Source organism: Gobius niger (assembly GCF_951799975.1).
Source record: "Gobius niger genome assembly, chromosome: 17".
NCBI classification, from domain to species: Eukaryota; Metazoa; Chordata; class Actinopteri; order Gobiiformes; family Gobiidae; genus Gobius; species Gobius niger.
Genome location: NC_136868.1, coordinates 18406483 through 18428669, shown reverse-complemented (window position 1 = coordinate 18428669; position 22187 = coordinate 18406483). Strand labels below are relative to the sequence as shown.

At 39.8% G+C, this 22187-nt stretch overlaps 4 protein-coding genes across 4 annotated transcripts; 1 reads left to right on the top strand and 3 right to left on the bottom strand.

The window, feature by feature from the left end:
- Positions 1 to 5729: 5729 nt before the first annotated feature.
- On the bottom strand, positions 5730 to 8336 carry tax1bp3 (Tax1 (human T-cell leukemia virus type I) binding protein 3). The gene is made up of 4 exons (XM_079575065.1): positions 8133 to 8336; positions 7281 to 7400; positions 6693 to 6770; positions 5730 to 6556 (listed from the first exon to the last, which is right to left on the bottom strand). Exons 1-4 carry the CDS (start codon positions 8169 to 8171, stop codon positions 6416 to 6418), a joined length of 378 nt encoding a protein of 125 aa, XP_079431191.1. The 5' UTR covers positions 8172 to 8336; the 3' UTR covers positions 5730 to 6415.
- Positions 8337 to 11453: 3117 nt separating this feature from the next.
- On the bottom strand, positions 11454 to 14947 carry hsh2d (hematopoietic SH2 domain containing; the record flags this gene model as incomplete). The annotated part of the gene is made up of 6 exons (XM_079574369.1): positions 14883 to 14947; positions 14613 to 14754; positions 12504 to 12593; positions 12265 to 12427; positions 11948 to 12193; positions 11454 to 11864 (listed from the first exon to the last, which is right to left on the bottom strand). The coding sequence occupies exons 2-6, from the start codon at positions 14726 to 14728 to the stop codon at positions 11454 to 11456; spliced, it is 1026 nt and encodes a 341-aa protein (XP_079430495.1). The 5' UTR covers positions 14729 to 14754; positions 14883 to 14947.
- A 418-nt stretch (positions 14948 to 15365) lies between these two features.
- Positions 15366 to 20007, bottom strand: LOC306977043 (ras-related protein Rab-8A). The gene is made up of 8 exons (XM_079575198.1): positions 19855 to 20007; positions 19280 to 19340; positions 18214 to 18274; positions 18039 to 18116; positions 17836 to 17925; positions 17428 to 17493; positions 17311 to 17361; positions 15366 to 17226 (listed from the first exon to the last, which is right to left on the bottom strand). Exons 1-8 carry the CDS (start codon positions 19976 to 19978, stop codon positions 17137 to 17139), a joined length of 621 nt encoding a protein of 206 aa, XP_079431324.1. The 5' UTR covers positions 19979 to 20007; the 3' UTR covers positions 15366 to 17136.
- A 543-nt stretch (positions 20008 to 20550) lies between these two features.
- Positions 20551 to 21875, top strand: LOC306976917 (small ribosomal subunit protein eS27-like). The gene is made up of 4 exons (XM_079575045.1): positions 20551 to 20639; positions 21059 to 21167; positions 21260 to 21370; positions 21457 to 21875. Exons 1-4 carry the CDS (start codon positions 20634 to 20636, stop codon positions 21483 to 21485), a joined length of 255 nt encoding a protein of 84 aa, XP_079431171.1. The 5' UTR covers positions 20551 to 20633; the 3' UTR covers positions 21486 to 21875.
- The last annotated feature ends 312 nt before the right edge of the window (positions 21876 to 22187 follow it).

Below are 22187 nucleotides of genomic sequence, written 5' to 3'. Positions count from 1 at the left end.
AATATCTACATTATAGTAGATAGTATAGTAGATATTGAAAATGAATTGCATTTTGTGTTTTATTGTCCTTTGTATTATGATCTGAGAAGGCGATTATTTTGTAAACTGTGTTGCCGCTGTGCGTTTGTTTGAAATGACCGCTGAGGAAAGGCTTAAGTTTTTGTTCAAGTACAAGCCATTTCAGTTGTCTATACGTTTTTGTTAAGCGATTGGCTTGCATGGAAGAGGACACTCATTGTTCAATGTTTTTTAGATGTCTGAGGTGCAAGACCAAATAAGGAATAATAATGATGAATGAATAGTCCAGTGTTCAGCATCATTTGCTCAAATGCAGATGAGACGACCCCAGAATGGAAACAGATTGGAAGGATACACATGCGTTCAATCAGGATGTCTTAAAAGGGCAACATTTAAAACTTTAAAGTGTAAGTATTTATTAGGTCATTCTAACAGCAAGGCAATAAGACTCATCACATTCTCAACCTACAAACCAACCAACCCATCCCCTGTTCATAAACCTGCAAACATTGAAATTCTATGATTTAGTAGATTTGTATACAATAAAAATGATGTTCAAAGTAAAAAATAAACTTGTGTCACGAGCACTACAAAATATGTTCCCCATCAGACAGAGCCGGTATGAGCTCAGAGGAGTGGAGATGTTCGTAAACACCATGAGATTTTGTATTTCCATTAAAGCAGTACTAAGTAACGTGTTTACCTTAATAAATCCTTTTCGTAGTCCCTGTGGGAGTGATACAAGTGTTAATGGGATGATTGGAGGGTCTTTCATCTCTCCCTGGTGTCTCTGGCCAGAAAACCATGTTTGCAACTTGACTGCCACCGGTCCGGAGAAAGCAATACACACTAATGGAATCACGAAGAAGAAGCTAACATGCTAACGGGCAAAGCTAACCGCGGGCTAACGTCACTTTAAACAGTATTTACAGCCAAGTTTGAGTGAAAAAAAATATTTCCATTGTATAATTGGATGCACAGTAACTCTCTCTCCCTTCGCCTTTCCTGTCAGCGTAGTATTTATTCTCCAAGACAATTAATAAGTTAAAAAATCGTAACTTGCTATGACACCTGCAGTTGCGCTTATGGCCTCTAGGGGGAAGAGTTACTTAGTACTGCTTTAAAGGGGTCGATCTCTGGAATGACTGTACAGAGGATCTCAAATTATGTCCCTCTCTCTTCCACCTAAAGAGAATGTATAAAAGTATTATACTTGAAAAATACCTTAATTCTGTTTAATAGTTTGTTTAAGACTGTCGACTTACTTAAAAAAAATAATAATAATAATAATACAATAATAATAAAATAAAATCCTTTTGAATGTCTGATATTATGTTAGAAAGTTTAACAAAAACACGTGCTGTAAGTTTAAAAAAACATGGGTAGGCAAAATAAGCATTAGCTTCAGCCAATACCTTTTCGGTCATTTTGTATGAAGAAGTATACTTAAATCTTCTGTCATAATTTTGACCGAATAAACTGAACTGAACTGGAACTGGCATGTTGCAATTTCTAAAAAAAAATCTCTCTCAAAAGCATTTTGACTTCCCTAAAACAGATTATTACAAGTCTTCTCACTTTAGTCCAGATTACTTACCCTGATGCAGGTGCTAGTCAGTCATCAACATGCTTCCTCCTGGAGAAATGATGCTGCAAGATAATAATGAAACTTTTACAAAACTAATTAACAATATCATTATTATTATTGATAATAACAATAACACGCAGACGTATATAGCAGAAGGATTAGTCAATCAAAAATAAGAAAGAAATGTTGCAGACCTGCTCAAGACGCTGCTCACGCTGTCTTTTCGGACCAGAAATAGGCATGAAGCGTTGCCCACACAGCTCCTCTCGTCACTATCTTCGTATCTTTTTTTCTCTCTCTCTCTCTCTCTTTCTTTTCTTTTTTCTTCTCTTCACTATAACGTGTGAGTGTTTTCCACGAAAGTCGCCGGGAGGTGTGCGTGGGCGGAGGAGAGGTTATCAGGATGCTCCGTCTTCAGGAGAGAAACCACAGCTGAACCACCTGCTGCCGCCGCGGCTGTCCGGGAGCGCGCGCTTCACCGGAGCGTCGCTCACGAGACCTCAGTTTATGAGTTAAAACGTGTCGAGTAAAAACGCAGGGGGAGCTGGGATACGGTTGTAGTACAGTAGTAGCTTTAGCTGTAGTTGTTATATTATTAGTAGTAGTCGTAGTAGTAGTAGTTGGCTAGTTATTGCTATGACAACATGAATCTGCTCACAGCTCGAGGTCTGATCTGAACTTCAACCCTTGGCTTTCCACACTCACGCCCACTACGAAAGTTGCATTGATATTCAAAGTAATCTCTTTATCCAAGCAGTGATGCGTGAAAAAAAGTACATTGGTAGCAAACAACAAATGTGTGTGAATAATGTTTGATCATTAAAATAACCCTAACCTTTTTTTCCCTCTTCTTGAATCATTTCTAATTGCTGTGGATAGTAGAGGTAAGTCTAAATAGCCCCATGGATTTCAGTCACGTGACCTTTATGACTTGAACAAAAAAAAAAAAGAATGATGGAATATTTCGTTTTTATGCAATGGTAACGGTCTTTTTTGTGGCCTACACTCATCTATGGTGAATTAAAGTGAGAGTGAATGTCTCTAGCATGTTAGCTTTGCCTGCATATGAACCATGTCATGGGGCCCAAAGTTACTCTCACATTTCTACCTCAGGGTGAGTGAGGTAGAAATGTCGCTTGGTCAATCAGAGTGACTTGTTAAAACGTAAAACTGATGCAATTCTCTACGGTTTGCACCCGCCCACCCACTCAGCCCTCTGAAAACCCCCACCGTACAGTAGATATATTAGTGCTATAACATCACCATCCTTCCTCTCACACTCTTAGCATGTTGGAGTACACAGCATCAGCAGCAGATTGCATCGCCATGGCAACGCGATCATCCTGTAACAATGTGGGAGGCACAGATCATGTATGAACCATGTTTGGAGTAATTATATATATTTTAGATACCAAAATGCAGATGATTTGATGTGGTTTATGATACTATTTCTATCATTATGAGGACTTTTCACATTTCTCAGAAATGGTTTAACGTTCCATGTTTCTCACTAGTATTTATTTTTTTATTTTTTTAATGGTTGATTGCTGTCAGTTTAAGGTTGTTTGCAAATGCATTACAACACAATATTAATATGGCAGTTTTCAACAGTGGAGTGTCAATTGGAGTTATCAAGGGTATGCACTCACATTATTTACAAACTAAACAGAACACTCAACATTCTGGACCAAGATAAAGCAATTAACATTGCAACACTGACACTCATTTTACTCCTGTTATAGTAGTGGGGTACATGGTCTCAACTTATGAAGGGCTTTTCCTACATTAGGCACCTACAGTGAGATCCATGTTTACATAGACATATATATTAAAGAGACACACATGCATTTTTTTCCTTCACTGACATGAAACCAGAATTATTTTTTCCTTTTGTATGTCAATGAGAATTTCTATTTGCTAAATGCCAGAAGAATAAAAGATAGTCTTTTAGATTTGAGTGCAATTTAATTTCAAGACACCTGAAGGTTCCACGTTGATTGGTTCAAGCAATTATACACAAGTATAAAAAAGATGGACATGTCCAGTCATCATACAGATCAGAAAGAAGGCGGGTTCTGTGTCCCTGAGATGAACGTGCTGTGTTTGAAATGTGAATATCAAATGTTCATTATTTGGCCATCGTCAATGACCATCACGTTTGGAGGAAAAAGAGGAAACCTTGCAAACCTGAGAACACCATCCCAACAAAGTACAGGGGTGGCAGCATCATGCTGGGGGGCTGTTATGTTACGGGAGGGACCGGTGCACTTCACAAATTAGATGACATCAGGAAGAAAGAACACTATGTGGAAATATTGGAGCAACATCTCAAGACATCAGGCAGGAAGTTAAAGTGTGGGCGCAGATGGGTCTTTCAAATGGACAACGACTCAAAGCAAACTGCCAAACCAGTTACAAAGTGGCTTTAGGAAAACAAAGTCAATGCTTTGAAGTGTCACAAAGTCCTGATCTCAGTCCAGTTGAAAATGTATGGGCAGAGCTGAAAAGGCATGTGCACCAAAGTGGCCTAGAAATGTGTCTCAGTCACACCAGTTCTGTTTGGAGGAACGGACCAAAACTCCAGCCAACTATTGTTGCTATTGAGAAGCTTGTGGAAGGAGATCCAAAACGTTTGACCCAAGTTATACCATTTAAAGGCAATGCTACCAAATATTAAAGGGGCTAGATGCAAGTTAGCCATTTTATACTCACTACTGCCACCTCAGGTCATATGTGTAGCTGCACCTTCTATATTAAGCTCGTGCATGACGGCACTTCGGACCCGAAGTAACATTGTTTTTAGTGGCAGTGCAGGATTTTAGAGGCAGTTGTGGTGAACAGGTCTGGGCTCATTCTACACATTAGGACATTGTTGGAACATGTAGGGGGAGGAAAATACTTAATTTTAATTTAATTTTTTAAACTCTGTATAGTCCCTTTAATGAAATGCATGTAAACTTTTGGCTTCGTAAAAAGTAATATAAATAGTAATAGTAGAAAATTCTATCTCTTATTCTTCTAGCAATAATTTAGAAAATTCTAGTTGACCTAAAAAAGTAAAAGTTCAAGCTGGTTTCATGTCAGACAGTAAGAAAAAAATACAAATGTGTTTTTTTATATAATGTATGTATGTATACATCTGGTTCCCACTGTACATTCAGTGCTTTACAGGAAGGACCCACTCATCCATTCACACCAATGTATGCAGACACCGGAGGCAAGGTGGGTGAAGTGTCTTGCCCGATGATAGCTCTGTGCCGCTGTTACCTCTGTTACCCTGCTGTAATCTGCATACCCTCTAGGCCCCTGCCTTACCTCAAAGACTGTGTTAAGCACCAAAACGTTAAGCTCTGTGTACCATCAAATCTAGTCTATACAAAACTTTAGAATCATTCAATCATCATCAAAGATAACTGCCTCTAAAAGACACAAACTAGAACTGCCAAGGTGAATGCCTCCTGAAGCAGCTTTAAGAAGGGCTAATAATCAAACTGCTGTATGCAAGATTTCGCATTATTACTATTCATGACCAATGCCATATCTACTATACTCTCCTTTGGTCAGCAACATGCACTGATTCATTTTGTTTACAGCATGGTTTCATAATCTGATGCTAAAGCAAGTGGAATGGAGCATGCTTCCTTATCCAGGACCAAAATGACATGCGCACTGTAGCAGCATGCTGACTCACGTGAGGTTCATCATCAATAATTTCTCAAAGGAAAGGAGATCAGCATTGGCCTAACTCGAATTTTGTTCCACATCCCTGCTCAGAAGTCCTCTTACTTCTTACTGAACAGTGTAGACCGCAGGGTGTTGCATGGACGTTGGATGGCCGCATTTATGAGATGAAAGTGCTGTTCTCTGTGATAAGATGCTTTTCAAACACAGAAAGGTCAGCCAATAGATTGTGTCCTTTGAACCACCGTTACTTTATAAATGGGACATGAAGCTATTTGAAGGTTATGTGCACAAAATACATACGAAAGGTTGATCTAGTTACTACTATATGCATTAGTGAATGATAACAAAGGTCTAAATAGGATTATACAGCAGCCCTGTGGCAAAAACTCAAACGTTTATCATAGAAATGTGCAAGAAGTTGATGCATTTCATTTTTATTTTCACTTTTGAGCATTATAAAAAGGAAACAAATTTTATTACAAAGTTTTGATAATACAAAATAATTTGTTCTCGTAACATTCGTGACATAGTTTCATGGTGTATTGCATAGTATCCACTGCCTGCATTGAAATCTCAGAAGATTAACAGCGAAGTCAGAGAAATATTAGTCAGTTTAACACTTATGAAATCTAGTTCCAGTAAGAGAAAGGGTCCTTACAGTGGATTGTACTTAGCTGCAGTTTGGCAAATTACACACTCTGATTCTAGATTATGATCAACATCAGGAAAACAAACACGTGAGGACAAAAAAAAAGGTGTTTCTGGACAAAACTTAATTAACACAATGTATTGTCAATACTGTACTCAAAACCAGAAGCCAGCACGACATAATCTAGGGTCAGGCTTTGGCATTTGAAAGGAATGGAAAACTCATATTAAAGACAAGTTGTATTCAATGTTTGGTTTTGACGGATTTACCCTTAAATGTATGGGGCAGAAATGAGGTAAAGGTTTGCATTGTACAAATATCTTAAATGTTTTATGTTTTATTTTTTAGTTGCAAGAAGAGAAAATGTATCTCAATGGTACCTAAAGGCTTAAACCGCAAAATATGCAAAATGTTGAAAGCCGTTGTCCATATACTAATTCTGGACAGTTACAAAGGTTGTTTTCAGTTCAGCTCTTTCAGTGTAGGCCCATAGCTCCCTTTACTGCAGTCTCCAGGGACTTTCTGGTCACCAATAACCGGACAACTTCTTCATTTGGTTTGGTTAATTTTTGAAGCGCGTGGAAATGTTTAATCATGGTCATGTCCCAGCCATTAACCTATGAATGGAAGACATAGCTTTGATTATTAACACACAAAAATAACCACTGAAAAGCTGGTTTTCATTTGCTGCTTGTTGTGCGCCACTACTGCCCTCTTGTGGCAAAGGCTTTAACAGTAGAATCTCTCACTCACCTGCATAATTTTGTCTCCCACCATCAAACCAGCAACATCAGCAGGTCCTCCTGGTGAGATCCTGGTCACATAGATGCCCTTTAAAGAACAAAATTAACTTAATAGCACAGTGTTGACACTTTATCCTGCTTTATCTACAGGAGAGTTGGGAAGTCCCAAAACAGAAATAAGTAACCATCTTGGGTTTTTTGAGTTAAACTTTCCAGTAAACAATTATATCATGTAATTTAGTACATAACTTCAGAGATCACAGAACACAACGAAAACAATCCAATTGTTTTCCTGAATTTGTCATCCACAGAAACTAATTACTATTTAGCCTTATGCGTCTGCCATGCTGTTGCCTAATATTTTCCAGCACACTTAAATATGAGCTATCTGCCTTCGTTTCTGACGTAAGCTGAGCCTGCGTGCTTGTTTTTCCTGAGGCAACAGCAAATTGTTCAGACCTGCCCCTCACTTCTCACTGGTGTGTCATTCAGACCAACATAAGTAAAGTTATGAAAAAATAAAATAAATGAATGTAAATACTGACACATTGTCCTGAAGCAAACACTCATTGAACACACTAAAACCACTGTATGCTACCTTGTCTGACTTATCCTCAGAGTGAGGGTTTTGGAGTGGGTCCTGGTCAATGCCTCCGCCGATGCTGAAGCCCAGGATGAGTCGCTCTCCCTGTCGCAACTTCCGGATCTCTATTTTTTGCTGTTTAAGAGACAATTAGAGGATATGTTGTTAGCACAAAAAGTTTAACTGTATTGTGTTAATAAAATAATTATCACTGGTTATCCATATTTGTCAAGTAATACAGAAAAATCCCTGAAAGCTGTTCCCATTCACTTCATTATTGCAGCTGCAGTACTGATGCCACCAAACAGCTGCAGGCTCTCATCATGAACAGTGCTGCACAAAGACAGCTTTTGTGTCACAGTGAGTTTCCACACAGTGATTGGCACAATGAAGTCTGAAGTGTTGACTTATTCTAGTGACTGAATGAGGCCATTTTACAATTATTTCTTAAAACTGCTACTAAATTGTGCCGATTTTATTGGGCGTTCACTTAATTATCAGCCTACACATAACGCACCGTGTTTAGGGCCCTTTCTGAAACTCAACAAAAAGTGAATGTGATTTCAAAGAGTATGCGTAAGTAAATTAAGTGAAGTAGGAGTGACGTCCATCTGGTTGTTTTGCGCTAAAACGTGAGTGAACATAATGTGAGGTTGTTTAGCTGCTCCGTTATGACATTGTAGTTAATAGCTGCAGTAACATTGACCAAATAACTAAAAAAAAGAGTGTTTTCAGAAATCGAAAATAGTTTCCCGTAGCAGCGTCTGGCAGTAGATTTGCTGCTTGCTGAAGTTTATAGTGTCATATTTAACATAGACATCGCTGACTCTCTTTAGGACAATGGACCCAGCCCCACTTCCAACTTACCACAACAGCGGTGACCGGCTGTCCAGGAACATAAGACATTATGGTTCTTCCTAAGCAAAAAGAAAATACTAAAAATCAAGAACAACAGCTGTTCAAAATGAAAAGTTTAATTAAAAGCTGTTTCGTGGGCTCACTTCCTTGTTAGGCACTAGTAAGCAAAGGCTTGCCCGATCCCGAACAACTACCTCCCAGATGACGTCATCCCGTTCTCCCACAGAGGGTTTGGTTTTTGCTCAGGACAGCCCAGAAGGGCGGTGTTTATGGTTTATACCAGTCAATCCCAAAGTACGGAACGTCGCGGCCCCATATCGATCCGAAAATCTCTCGGGGGCTTAATATATGAGGTGTGTTTAAGATGAGCTAGGCGGCTAAGGCGCTCCAGGCGCCTTGCTCTCGCGGGAGCATCAGGCCGTGTGTGCACCGCCCGCCTGCAGCCGCCTGCAGCGCCGGAGTCCGCCTGGCTCATCTTAAACACGCCTATTTACAGCAGCGGTTGTAGCCGAAAGTGTGGTCTGGTCCGTGAATATTAAAAGACCGGTCCGGACCATTACGGACCATGACCTCTAGGGGCGCTGTGCACTGGTCCGAGTGGTCCCTGATGGTCCCTGAGATGGTCTCTAGGTCCCTCGAATGGTCTTTGGGCTGAATTAATGGTCCTGTGTATTATGTGTGGCGGGAGTGGAGTCCTAATAGGTCTATATCAATATTTCTCATTCATTTTGAGGAAAACCAACGATTTGTTTTGGGAAGATTTTTTATTTGAAAATCATATTTTTTTTCCGGATGGTTTTCGACATCATCTGTTTCAAACATTGCTCTATATTCATTCCAACCAACTTTGGGTGGGTGGGTGGTCGGAGGGGCAGGCTGGTTGCCTTGCTTCTGTCAGTCTACCCCAGGGCAGCTGTGGCTACAATAGTAGATTGCCACCACCGAGTATGGAGTGAACGAATAGTGCAATGTAAAGCGTCTTTGAGTGTCCAGAAAAGCGCTGTATAAAACCAATGCATTATTTATTTATTGAAATAATGTTACACTCCCCTTTTTATACACTTCCCCTTTCATCTTGCTTTACATTTCTGGAATTACATAGTGCAGATGGTCGATGGTTTGATTTCCTGTGTAGCTCTATGAATTTATTTGTTTATTGTGACAATTAATGTGATCTTTGGATGATTTTTTGCTGTTTGGTAATTAGCCTAAACTCATATAAAGTTAATACACTGAATAGTATTTGCTCCCATTTTATAAGTCCCTACTAATAGATCAGTAGTTATCATATTAAACAGGTTAATTCACTGTTCTCTTACCTCTGGACATTGGACTGGACTCTGCACTAGAGAATTACAGGAGTCACCTTTGGGGATGCTGTTCACTAGTGCGCCAGTGGTTTGTAACAGACCGTGGTCCTTGAAGTGGTCCTTGGGCCCATGCAAGAATCAGGGACCACTGGTCCGAGTGGTCCGGACCAGTCAGGGACCGGTCCCTGAGATGGTCCTTGGTCTGAGTCAATGGTACCTGTGGCCTGTGACTGGTTTCTGCTTCATACAGGCATAAGGGACCACTGGTCTGACTGGTCCGGACCACTGGTCCGAGTGGTCCGGACCAGTCAGGGACCGGTCCCTGAGATGGTCCTTGGTCTGAGTCAATGGTACCTGTTACTTATGACTGGTTTCTACTTCATACAAGCATAAGGGACCACTGGTCCCAGTGGTCCGGACCACTGGTCCGAGTGGTCCGGACCAGTCAGGGACCGGTCCCTGAGATGGTCCTTGGTCTGAGTCAATGGTACCTGTTATTTATGACTGGTTTCTGCTTCATACAAGTAGCCTATAAGGGACCACTGGTCTGACTGGTCCCTGAGATGGTCCTTGGTCTGAATCAATGGTAGAATGGTAGCCTACATGTTACTTATGACTGGTTTCTGCTTCATACAGGCATCACTGGTCCGAGCGGTCCCTGACTGGTCTGGACCACTCGGACCAGTCAGGGACCGGTCCCTGACATGGTGCTGCTGATCACGTGGATTACGTGGGTGCTGCTCTGCTCAGCGAAGCTCAGGCCAATTTGCGCTAATAACATATAACAATAATAAAATGATTCAAGAACTTGTAAAGCCACCACTCCGTTCCGGTTCATAACATTAATCCATGCCTTGTCGGACTGCGGAACTATCGGGACTAGTCCTGATCGCAGGGCTCCATAGGTAGAGCGCCGGGCTCATGCGTATATGGTCGGTGGATCGATCCAGTCCCCACCTCCATTTCTTTTTTTCTTTTTTTTGACTGGGAACCCACTGGGAAAAACATTAATGCTGATGCGTAAATTCAGTTTATTTGGACATTTTAAAAACTGCACAGTGATCAATGATGCTAAGAATCATTATCATTAACCGTAAAATGCTTCTGTGTTTTGAAACCAAAAATAACATTTAAAGTCATGCTCGAACCACGAACCCTCGACATCGCAGTCATGCACGTAACCCGTTAGGCCACGTAATATCTACAATAATTTACAGAATTTCAGTTCATCTAGTCTATAATCGTAATGAGTACAATTAAAAAAAAGATCATTAATGTCGCAAATTTGCGTATTTCAGTTGGTTGGAATGAATATAGAGCAATGTTTGAAACAGATGATGTCGAAAACCATCCGGAAAAAAAATATGATTTTCAAATAAAAAATCTTCCCAAAACAAATCGTTGGTTTTCCTCAAAATGAATGAGAAATATTGATATAGACCTATTAGGACTCCACTCCCGCCACACATAATACACAGGACCATTAATTCAGCCCAAAGACCATTCGAGGGACCTAGAGACCATCTCAGGGACCATCAGGGACCACTCGGACCAGTGCACAGCGCCCCTAGAGGTCATGGTCCGTAATGGTCCGGACCGGTCTTTTAATATTCACGGACCAGACCACACTTTCGGCTACAACCCCCTCTCCCTATTTACTCTATTCTGATGACTTTGTGATTGTTACACAGGTAGAATTACATGAAAAGCAACGTTCAGCCATGACTGTTGGCTGAATACTGGTTTAAAGTAGTATAATGAAGCAAAGAAATGTACATTTTCATGAAAACTATATTTTTTTCCACTTACTTGTTTTGTAGACAAGCTTTGGGGGCCCCCCAGGGGGCCCCGCCCAGACCCCGCTTTGGGAGCTACTGGTTCACTTCATACCATTGATTTAAATAAAACAAATTTATATAATTCAGTGGTTTAATCAAATCAATCAAATTCAATTCAATTGGTGTGTACTCCTACAATATTTTTTTAACAATAATTTTAAATAGCACAGTTAAGCAGTTGTTCATGGGTACCCGGGAGCAAAGGGGGGAGGCGGTAGGTACTCCTGAGGCAGCTCTACACAGCTATAGTGTGCAGGTTCAGCTTGGACAATATGATGGTCTACAATCTCATGGTATTCATTAGTGTCAGGTTTGACCTCTTCCTTTACAGTCACTTCTTCATAGACAGTCTGCTGAGATGAAGTGCTCTTTCTGTGAAATTTCTTCTTAAATTTCTTTAGGTTAGTAACAACGGATGTGAGTGAGTCCGCAGGGTGGTCCTTGGGGAGGCTGGGGATTGCACAGCTGGTCTGGATGCCAGGCTGGTTCTTTTTGGGCATGGAGATCACATTTCTGGATGGCAGCTCAGGAGGCTGACTGTGACTGGGCGTGGGGGGGTTTGCTGTGTGTGGTGCTCTGGAGGCAGGAACAGTCTGGAGATGATATTGAATAAGAATTATTATAATAAATAATATGTATAAGTATAAGTATATATCATCAAAGTTTAAATATTTACTGGTGGTAAATCAAGACATGGCACTGCACTGTGAAAGAGGTCCAGAGATGGGTAGAGTCTAGAAGGATGAACGTTAGAAGGCTGTGTTGCAGAATCCACCATAAGACCTGGTCTGCAAGGAAGCACTGGGAGTTCATCTGGAAACTCTATGCTCTTTTCAGTTTGCAATTGTGGTGAATTTGGTGAGGGATCCTGGTGTGTTTTCGGGAACAGAAGTTCTTCATAATCAGTGGATGCATCTGAGATCTAATTGGATATATCATAATTTGATTGCATGCTTAAAATGACATAAGATAAGCAGTACAAATGCTCTTTACCTGTCCACATGGCAAAGTCAGTAACTCACTGTATGGATATATCGGAAACTTGCGATGAAAATCCACCAAATCCTCCAGAAGGCGGTGGTGTCTATCGTCTCCTAAGATGATATATCCATCTTTCGAAGCATCTATCATGAAATGTCTGCAGCGATCTTCAGCTCTAGTGTTTAGGACAAAGAGAAGTTTCAGTAAAAGGCATGGCCAAATAATACACTGCATCTTTTGCATGTCCTCACCGATAAGAAAGTGTGTAACCAATGCGGGTCTCACTGACTCTGATGAGGAAGTACCCAGGTTGTTTACACATAAGCAGTTCCTCTGATGCTCTGAACAAAAAACAATTGTTGAGTTATGTTCTCTATAAAAACAATTACTGTTACATAAAAAAAAAGATAGTCTAGTTGTGTAGATTTAAAGCTAAAGCTTAAAGATCATTTGAAGCGCTAATGTATTGTCAAGTTGTGGAACAATTCACTGCTTTTGCCACTGACTCACAGTAGGCTAAAATACCTCCTGGTAGGTAGTAAGGTTCTGACTCATTATTGAGATAAGGTCCTAAGCAGGTCAAGTTAACACCTGCCAAGATTAAACCCAAGCATAGTTTGGCCAAGTAAGAGAAAATAGAAAACAAAGCTCTCTTTTGGCATCAAAGCTCTCTATTTGACCAAAACCTCCTGAGCACTTTGAAATGTTACTTTGACTATAGTTTGGTAATTAACTCTGCATTGCTTGAAAAGTCTCAAATAATGTATTTCTTGGCACCATAACGTGATGTTTCGGGCGTGTTGGTCTTTCATCGACCACCTGACGCCCAAATGTCACGCCTTGGTGCCAACATATCAATTTTTTCTTGGATGTGTGGGTGTTTGCTCGGCCTTTGGACTATAGGTTAACCCAAGAATAAACTGTACAGAGAGCTATAATTCTTTTTTTACGTGATTCTTGCATATTACTCAACATTACTGATATCATGAGGGCCTATAGGTTGAGAGGTTATGAAATGGCCGGAGCCATATACAGTGGGAGGAAAAAGTGAGTACACTGTGTGGAATTTCTTATATTTCTGCCTAAACTGGTCATAAAATGAGGTCCGATCTTTATTAAAATCACAAGAATGATTAAACAATGTCTGCTTTAACTAATACCACCCACACATTTACATTTTATCATATTTTTATTGGCCATAACATGTAAACATTCACAGGAGACCGTGGAGAAAGTAAGTACACCCCCTGAATCTCACTGAACTGCAGCAGTTTTGGAAAGAGGAATGGTCCAAGACTCATCCTGATTGTTGTGAGCGTCTAATCTGCAACTACAGAAGAGCAGATTATAGCAGCTAAAGAAGGGTCAGCCAGTTATTTAAATTGTGACTTGATTTTTCTAGTGATGATATCACGCTGTCCTGAGGCCCTGAGGCAGCAAAACAGCCCCACACCATGACTCTCCCTGCACCGTACTTCACAGTTGGGATAGTGTTTTGATGTTGATGTGCTGTTACATTTTTCCTCCACACTGTACATGACATTGTGTGTTCCTCCCAAACTATTCGACTTTGGTTAGCGAAAGAGCTCTTGGATGCTCCACTGCACTATTGGAAAAATATACTGATGGACTTAAAGTTGAATAGTTATTTCACAGAAAAACCTGAGACAGTCACAACAGTGTGGAATAAGTAAGTGAACCCCTGTATTAACTATCTGGCTGATCCTTCTTTTGCAGCAATAATTGTTTTTCTGTAGTTGCAGATCACTTATTCCTCCTTGCCCTGTAAATGTTTGTTATGGCCGATAAAAATATTATAAAATGTAAATGTTTGGGTGGTATTAGTTCAAGCAGAGACTGTTTAATCATTTTTGTAATTTTAATAAAGACCAGACCACATTTTATGACCAATTTAGGCAAAAATGTAAGAAATTCCACATGGTGTACTTACTTTTTCCTCCTACTGTATATTGGCTTATCCTTAATATATGCAGAGTATAATCTAGCCTAGGCCTCTTTAACGCCGGGTTTAGTCCAGACACTTTGGCCTGCCCTGCAGTCATCCACTGCTCCTGACACATTTTCCAACAGGGACAAATTTACATGTACCAGATTTAGCTTGAGCCTGTTTTTCTCACTTTAAATATGCCATTAGTTGACATTTAGATTCTTGCTTACTTGAATTAAAAATATCTACCACTGATTGTTTTATTATTTATTTTATCAGGCAAAATATTAAGAACAAATTCTTATTTACAACGTTTGCAACTATTGGTTCAATAAAATATCTGATATGAGGTAAACGTTATTTTCGCAGTCCCAACATTATAGACAGCAGATGTAGTGATGTTTGTACTTACTTCCTGGATATAATACCGTGAAACCACTGTGGGACAACTCCATTTCTTATCACTGCCTCCAGCTGACACCTCTGAAACCAGCTAAAAGCATCTGTCTGGGTCACACTCTCGTTCATCTTCACATCTATTTGATTTGTTGAGACTGAAAATACAAGCAGAGGGAAATCGTTGATCTTTTTCTTTTTTAAATGTCAGGAACCATATACAATTTCTCTGCTATAGAAGAACCCACTAAGAAGCCTGTGGATAAAAATGTAACATTATTCTTACCTTGTGTGACAGCTTCGTTGAGTAATACCTCACATTACACGATACTGCTCTGTGCCTCACCTGTGTGTCCCTGTGAGGTGTAGTGACAAGGAAATGAACAGAGCTGCACTGAAGTCTATTTGCATATGGCAAATGCGTGGACTTCAACAGGAACATTGAGCATTGTGCTATTTGCTTAAGCAAAGAGTCACTGTTCTAAAACCCTTTGAATACATCTGTAAAAAGGAGGAAATATAAAAATAATTATTAAATCTCTCTCTCTCTATATATATATACATATATATAATTTATCTGTCATATATAAATACATATAACAAAATGTAAATGTAGACCTACACAATTGACTGCAAATAGGTTTTTGATGTGATGTTGAGAGCTACTTCTCTCTGGACAAACCTTTCAGCTGTTTGCTGAAACCACTATAAACCATGTATCATTAAATAACACAGAACACTTTAAGAATCTCATCTTTAATTCCTCATGAAAAGTACACACGTCTACAAAAGTGTAGAATATATTTATGAAACTACAGTACAATCATTGTAGATCTTATTTACAACTGTTGAATTGTTTCAACCCCTGTGGGGGGGAAAAGATAAAAAGAAGAATTTGGAAAAAGCCTAGAAGATACGTCAACAGAACATTTCATCATGGTAAATGACAGCAACTGAAAAGGCACAGATAATATATAAGGTCTTTGTGCCCAAGTGATTGTGTTGTGCTAACATAAGTGGCCACTGAAGACTTTAGGTCTAAATTCACAGGTTAAAGGCAGCACAGACTCAAAGGATCTTATCTTTGAATTGGTCATTTAGTGCCAACAAGGTGTTGTTGGATGATTTGCTTTCCTATTTCCTCAAAAGCACAGCAGCATTTACTGTGTAATTTTGGAGTGATGGCAAAAAAAGTATCAATAAAACAACAAAGGGGCTTTGCCTAATAATCTCAAATAAAACTTGTCAAGTCAGGCTTTTCACACGCACAGACTGCATAGTTCAGAAGGCCATAAAACTGGGCCAAAATAAGACAAGACAGAGGAAAAGTGGAAAGGGGGTAATAAGGTGGGGAAATCTGGTATTTCCAAAGACCTCAATAGCACATTTATAAAACCTGAAAATGTGAAATACAAATATAATTAAAAATATATAAGGCTGCAACAGCAAATCAACATAATCACAGCTTCTCTTCATTTAACCTGCTTGATATTTTTGGAAACACCAGATGAGGTACAGCTCAAATATTTTCAGTTAAGACAAGCAATAAACATGGTCAACGTTCGTTTAAGAATTCCTCATAAAGAAAACAATAACTTTGTACAGAAAGACCATAGAAAAAGTGCATAATTGATAACATAAAAGGGCACTTTGTCATTTTGGTGCTATGTGTCTTCTGTCTCCAAAAATACTGCTACAACACAGCTCCTGTCCAAGGCCCAGAAACCAATGGTCAATATGTTCACCTCATGGAATTATCAACAAATAGCAATACATAAAAAAGACTGCCTGCTCCATTTGCCAGTGCACTTGTGCTGTCTGAGGATACTGCAGTCAACAGCTCAAGTGCGTTCATTTTTTGCTTTAACAAGAAACTATTGCAAAAAAATGACAGCAAAAAATGAAGGATCTTGGCGCCCCAAGAAAAAGCATACTTCACGAACTGTCCACCACTACTGCAATAAAAGGTGGACTTTGCGTATACATTGCACATCGAAATTGTTCATAATGTAAGTGGAATGCAGCACAACATGAATGGAAGTACATTTTGATCATGAAAACACAATGTCCTGAAACTAATGTGTGTTGGTCTGACCAGAAAGACTGAAAAAACAACAACAATACATTCAAATATTATCATGGATTCGCGTGTAAGCCAAAATCAACTCTATTCAAATTTTGGAGGCCCATTTGGTTTAGTTCACAATGTGGTAAATATTATGAAGCTGAGGATAGAAGAGTTATAATGAATGTTCACAATGCAATGGAGCATAAACTGACCGGTCAGATATTATGCAGGCTTTGAATGCCATAAAATCAAGTGAAGACAGCTTTGATCCAATATACAGTATAAAGGCGTCACTTTAGGCATGCAGTAAAACAAAGCCACGTTCATGTTGGGGGGAGTAGTACAGTAAACTAAAATAGATCAGTCAAAGGACGAAAGGTGGAGAAGGTGGAAGACAGAGACAAGTGTGCAGAGTCCAGTCAGGTCCAGTGGAACATGGTTAAGGCGATGGTGATGCCAGAATCTCAGTCACCTACAGCAGCGTGCAGCGGAAGAAACTGCTCTTTTTGGGCTGTTCTGTAATTTTGACTCCTTGATTGCTGCCCTGTGGGTTATTACCCTCCTATCAACAGAAAAGCCACAGTATGTTTAACAGCATGATCAGCAACATATTGTAACGGTAACGTACTGTGATTTACTTGCTTACCAGCTTCTTGTCCATTTTCGCTTTAATATCTCTGGCAAGTGTTAAAAATGCCTACAGAAAATAAAATGGAGTTAATGCCCACCGTCTCAGACAGAACATGGAACAGCATGGACTTACATTCTCTACATTGATGTTTGCCTTCGCACTTGTCTCCATGAATTTGATCCCATACTCCAGAGCCAACTACCAAACAAAACAGAAGCAAAATAAGCAGAACGTTTACCCTTGCCTTAACCAAGTGCCTTTTCTCCAGTTCAGCTTTACCCAAATCTAAAAAAATAATCTAAACGGATACATTTCCTCACATTGTTTAATTTTTTCTTCACTTTTTTGTTGCTCTTTTGAGGCATTTCTGTTGCCTTTTTGTCACTATATTGTTGCCTTTTCACTGCTTTTTCATCCACATTTTCATATAATTTTTGTTGCCATTTCATGAAGCTTTTAGATTTGGGTAAAGCCAAACTGGAGAAAATGTGCTTGGTTCAGGCGGGGGTTAAGAGGTTAAATAGTGTTATGCTGTCGTACCCTTTCTCCCTTTTCTTTGGACACTTGTCGCTTGTCATTGACGTCGCATTTGTTCCCAAGGACCATCCTTTCCACATCAGCTGAAGCATGCTGTACAAAGAAAAGGTAACAGAGCTCAGTATCCCACTGTGTTCAAAAGACCGAAATACACTCCTTGATCATGTCAATACAAAAAACAAAAATTACGAAAGTCACAAAATTACCTCTTCTATATTCCGTATCCAGTTTTTGATGTTGTCAAAAGACTTCTCATTAGTTATGTCATATACTAACATGATGCCCTGTTGTTCAGAAGGGAAATAAAGCCAACATTAATTTCTTTTAAACTCCATGCATTTGCAAAAAGACTGTAAACAGAATCCTCTTCCAGTGACTCACCATGGCCCCTCTGTAGTATGCCGTTGTGATGGTCCTGAATCTCTCCTGCCCTGCTGTATCCCTGAACATAAAAACACCTTTATTAATATACACAAACACACTTTTCAGTTTTATTGAAATAATGAAAAACAAAATACAATATTGCATTTGTTCAATGGGAACATTTCTACACCACTTGTGGTTTCAAAATGTATGTCGGGGAGAGCAGGGTGGATTGGGTCAGGGGGTGGGTTGGGTCTCGCCTCGTTTTAGAACTAAAGAGAGCGACCTAAACTGAGAGGTCATGGTCACAGTGTGATGTCACAGACTGTAGCTGGATGCAAGATGGCAGCTGCCTGGAAGGTGAGTAAACCAGAGCAAAAAAACTAAAACATGCCCACTTTTGTACATTTTTGGTTATCAAATCAAGTGTGACTCGGCTTTCACACTGAAGAACTAGACTTTAATGTGTCTTAATAGTCATAATTTAAAGACTTAATCATGGGGGAAGGAAGACCCTATTAGAACTGGGTACTGACAGGTCCATGCTCCATCTGTTCTATCACGTTAAGTAATTCAAGTTCATTAATGACCATCCCAGCTTCATGTTTCAATGTTCTAACTTTTACCAATTAAACCATAAAAATTGATTGATATCCTGTCATAGATCAATGTTTAGCGTCGACCCTTCAGAATAGACCCAAACATTCCCTTGGACTGACCCAACCCTCCCTGGTCATGAGGAAAGTTGTTTAAAATCATCAAATTAATCAAAATTGGTATTATTCTGTTTCTATGGAATATTAAAGTCTCATTTAGAAGTACTATCTACTACACTACGCATTGTCCTAGAGAGTGTTCATACTTAGTATCTTGGCAAAGTGTTGAAAGCATCAGCAGTAAAGCTAAGAAATGACTTGTGACGTGACCCAACCCAACCCAACCCACCCCCTTACTACTGCCTTTCTTTCTAGTGACAATATTACAATTGGAAGTCATGGGACTAACACAAGCCTTATATAAGTTTGACTAACAGTGTCTCTATTTTGTCAAGGACTGAACATCCAAAGGTCATTTACTGTCTTACCATATCTGAAGTTTAATCTTCTTTCCGTCTAGTTCTATTGTTCTAATCTTGAAGTCAATACCTGAAGAAACACATTAATTATACATGAAAATCAATCATATGACCTAATGCTGTTTTACAATATTGCCTCTGTAAAACACCAAGTGTCCAGGCTGGATCTCGACTGTATGTGGGTGAATTCAAGCAACATTTAGTAAAGTAAGAAGAAGACATTCAGTGTTATTCTTATAACCCAGCGAACAAAGTTAGCATCTCTTTTGGATAATTAAGCTGTAATCTTCTACTAGGAGCTGCTAACCATGTATCCAGAACGGAGTTATACCACAGTGGTGTTGTGTCAGCGATTTCTAATACATATACATAACCCCAAGAACACTGTAGCGGTATTAATACTTCATGGTCAATGATAAAACTGAAAACAAGCAAAGAAACCCCCATTAGACAAGCTGGGTCAAACTGCTTCCTGACTAGCATCAACAGTATGAATGTTAGCCGGAGTTAGCTTAGCATGAAGGGCTGGGCTGCTCTTCTAACTTTTGACCCAACAAAACAAGGAAAATATGACAATTACCAACCTATAGTAGAGATGAAGGTTGAGTTAAATGCATCCTCTGAAAACCTAAATAAGACACAAGTCTTCCCGACACCTGAATCTCCAATTAAAAGTAGTTTAAACAAGTAATCGTAAGTCTTCGCCATGTTATTAGCTAGGTAAGTGCAGCGGATGTCCCGCCCGTGGAGGAGGCCGTCACAGCCGCTGTCAGAGCCGCTGTCTTTGGTACAGGGAGCTGTCACTCGGCTGTCTGCGGAAGTCATCTACTCCTACAGGTACATCATGAATAATAAACCTGTGTCGACTTCATAACGTAATCCTGAGCGAACTCACACAACAAGAGTAATGACAGTGAAGCTTAATTCATTAAAAAAAAAGCCCACGACACTTCCTCGGGTCACTGCAGCCAGCACTGTTGGGTTTCTATTTATTAGGCATTTATTAATACAGTAAGATCTGATTTTGGCGTAGTTTCTAAATGTTTTATTGTGTTTTAGTTTACACCTATCCATATATTTATTTTGTAGAGGAGTGTGTATTTTACATGGCACCTTTAAGTGTTTTCCATTCAGTCCGTCACTAGTTGGCATGTCCGTAGGCGTAGGCTGTTTTACAGATACATTATTATAGGTCTTAATAAAACATCCACTGAGCCCAAACCCCGCCTTTCAGCAGTCCCCCATCGACACACCTCCATCCACACTCCAGCCACAACAACAACCTGCGACACTGACGAGACTCCGCAACTGCGCTGATCTCTGACCGTCTTCATATTTGGACCTATAATCAACAGAAGCAGCCATGTCTGTAAGTAAATTATGATTAAACCTCATGATTGTTTTCTTGTCTAATATATAGCCGACTTTCTATGCGAGTCGGTGCAATTCCAGGCTGGTCGGTCTGTCTGGTCTTTCCAAAAGTAGTAAAAGAAGAAAAGAGCCTGGACTAGAGCCCGTGACAGTTTACACATGTTCATTGTTGTTGTTACATAGTTACACTTTTATTATAAATGTAGATGTTCGTACTACAGCAGTACAGCATCCATGAGAGTATGAGACTTGTCCGGGCATGTCAGGGAACTTTCAAGTGCAGTATATGGAATTGCCTGTAGGGGGCGTCACTTATGGCTGTGCAAAAATAACTCCTACATTTTCTGTGAATTTCTCTTGACTACTACATGGTAAAACAAACAAGCAAACGTAAGTGACTCTTGATCTAACTTGCAGCTGGCCAGAGATCTGTTGCATCCCATTTTCGCCGAGGAAAGGAGACGACATAAGAAGAAGAGACTAGTGCAGTGCCCCAACTCGTACTTCATGGATGTTAAATGCACAGGTTAGTCGGGATTCTGGCCCATTTCCTTTTAACATCTAAATGACTAGTGCGTTGTTATTAGTAGCACTTATGATCTCTTGCTGTGCATTCAGGTTGCTACAGAATCACCACCATCTTCAGCCATTCTCAGACCGTGGTTCCATGTCCAGGATGCTCCACTGTACTTTGCCAGCCATCAGGGGGTAAATGCAGACTCACGGAAGGTCACTATGGATCATCTATAATCAGTATAAGAATATTGTCTTTTCTTAGTGCCACACAGTCAGGATTGTTTCCCTCTTTTTCACAGGTTGTGCCTTCAGAAGAAAATATTCTTGAGTTTTGAGTCTGCCCAGGCTTTGGAGAAGTATGGACCTTCAGTGAAGTTATGAATTTTGGATGATTTTACCGTCCTACGTATCTGATTGTTGTGGAATGAAATACTAGACTTCTTGTGAGTTTAATCCTAATGAATGTCACTACTGTAAAATTCAGCTGACAATAGGAATAGCCCTGGAAACACTTACAGTACCAGTGAGAAGCATACACAATTATTACACATTATTATTACATACATTAGGCAAAATCCTGAATAATGAACATTTTACATATGATTTTTGAAAAACATTTATTGACAAGGGAGTGAGGGGTGAACTTTTTAAATGGCCTCTGTCGAAGGACAATGTTTGTGGCCCTGATATGAGAAATAAAACAAACAAAAAGATGAAATGGTCAAATGTACTCTTTGGTCTTGAAATCTCTACGCAGATGTAACTTAGGCGATATACATTTTTAAGTTAATGTAATGCATTACTTACTAACCTGCATTCTACCATTTAATAGTTGTCTGTTGATATAGTCATTTAGTCGCCCGGCCCAGTGATGAGGTGGTGAGTGTGTGTGTGTGTGTGTGTGTGTGTGTGTGTGTGTGTGTGTGTGTGTGTGTGTGTGTGTGTGTGTGTGTGTGTGTGTGTGTGTGTGTGTGTGTGTGTGTGTGTGTGTGTGTGTGTGTGTGTGTGTGTGTGTGTGTGTGTGTGTGTG

Excerpts from the sequence above, each read along its gene's own strand:
- tax1bp3 (XM_079575065.1), bottom strand. The coding sequence starts at position 8,171 with ATGTCTTATGTTCCTGGACAGCCGGTCACCGCTGTTGTG. Across the intron at positions 7,401-8,132 it reads AGCCGGTCACCGCTGTTGTG|CAAAAAATAGAGATCCGGAA; the intron begins GTAAGTTGGAAG and ends TCTCTTAAACAG. Across the intron at positions 6,557-6,692 it reads TGGGAGACAAAATTATGCAG|GTTAATGGCTGGGACATGAC; the intron begins GTGAGTGAGAGA and ends TTCCATTCATAG.
- LOC306977043 (XM_079575198.1), bottom strand. The coding sequence starts at position 19,978 with ATGGCGAAGACTTACGATTACTTGTTTAAACTACTTTTAATTGGAGAT. Across the intron at positions 18,275-19,279 it reads AAGATTAAACTTCAGATATG|GGATACAGCAGGGCAGGAGA; the intron begins GTAAGACAGTAA and ends TTTTATGTTCAG. Across the intron at positions 17,227-17,310 it reads CGAAAATGGACAAGAAGCTG|GAGGGTAATAACCCACAGGG; the intron begins GTAAGCAAGTAA and ends TTCTGTTGATAG.
- LOC306976917 (XM_079575045.1), top strand. Across the intron at positions 21,168-21,259 it reads CATGGATGTTAAATGCACAG|GTTGCTACAGAATCACCACC; the intron begins GTTAGTCGGGAT and ends CTGTGCATTCAG. Across the intron at positions 21,371-21,456 it reads TAAATGCAGACTCACGGAAG|GTTGTGCCTTCAGAAGAAAA; the intron begins GTCACTATGGAT and ends TCTTTTTCACAG.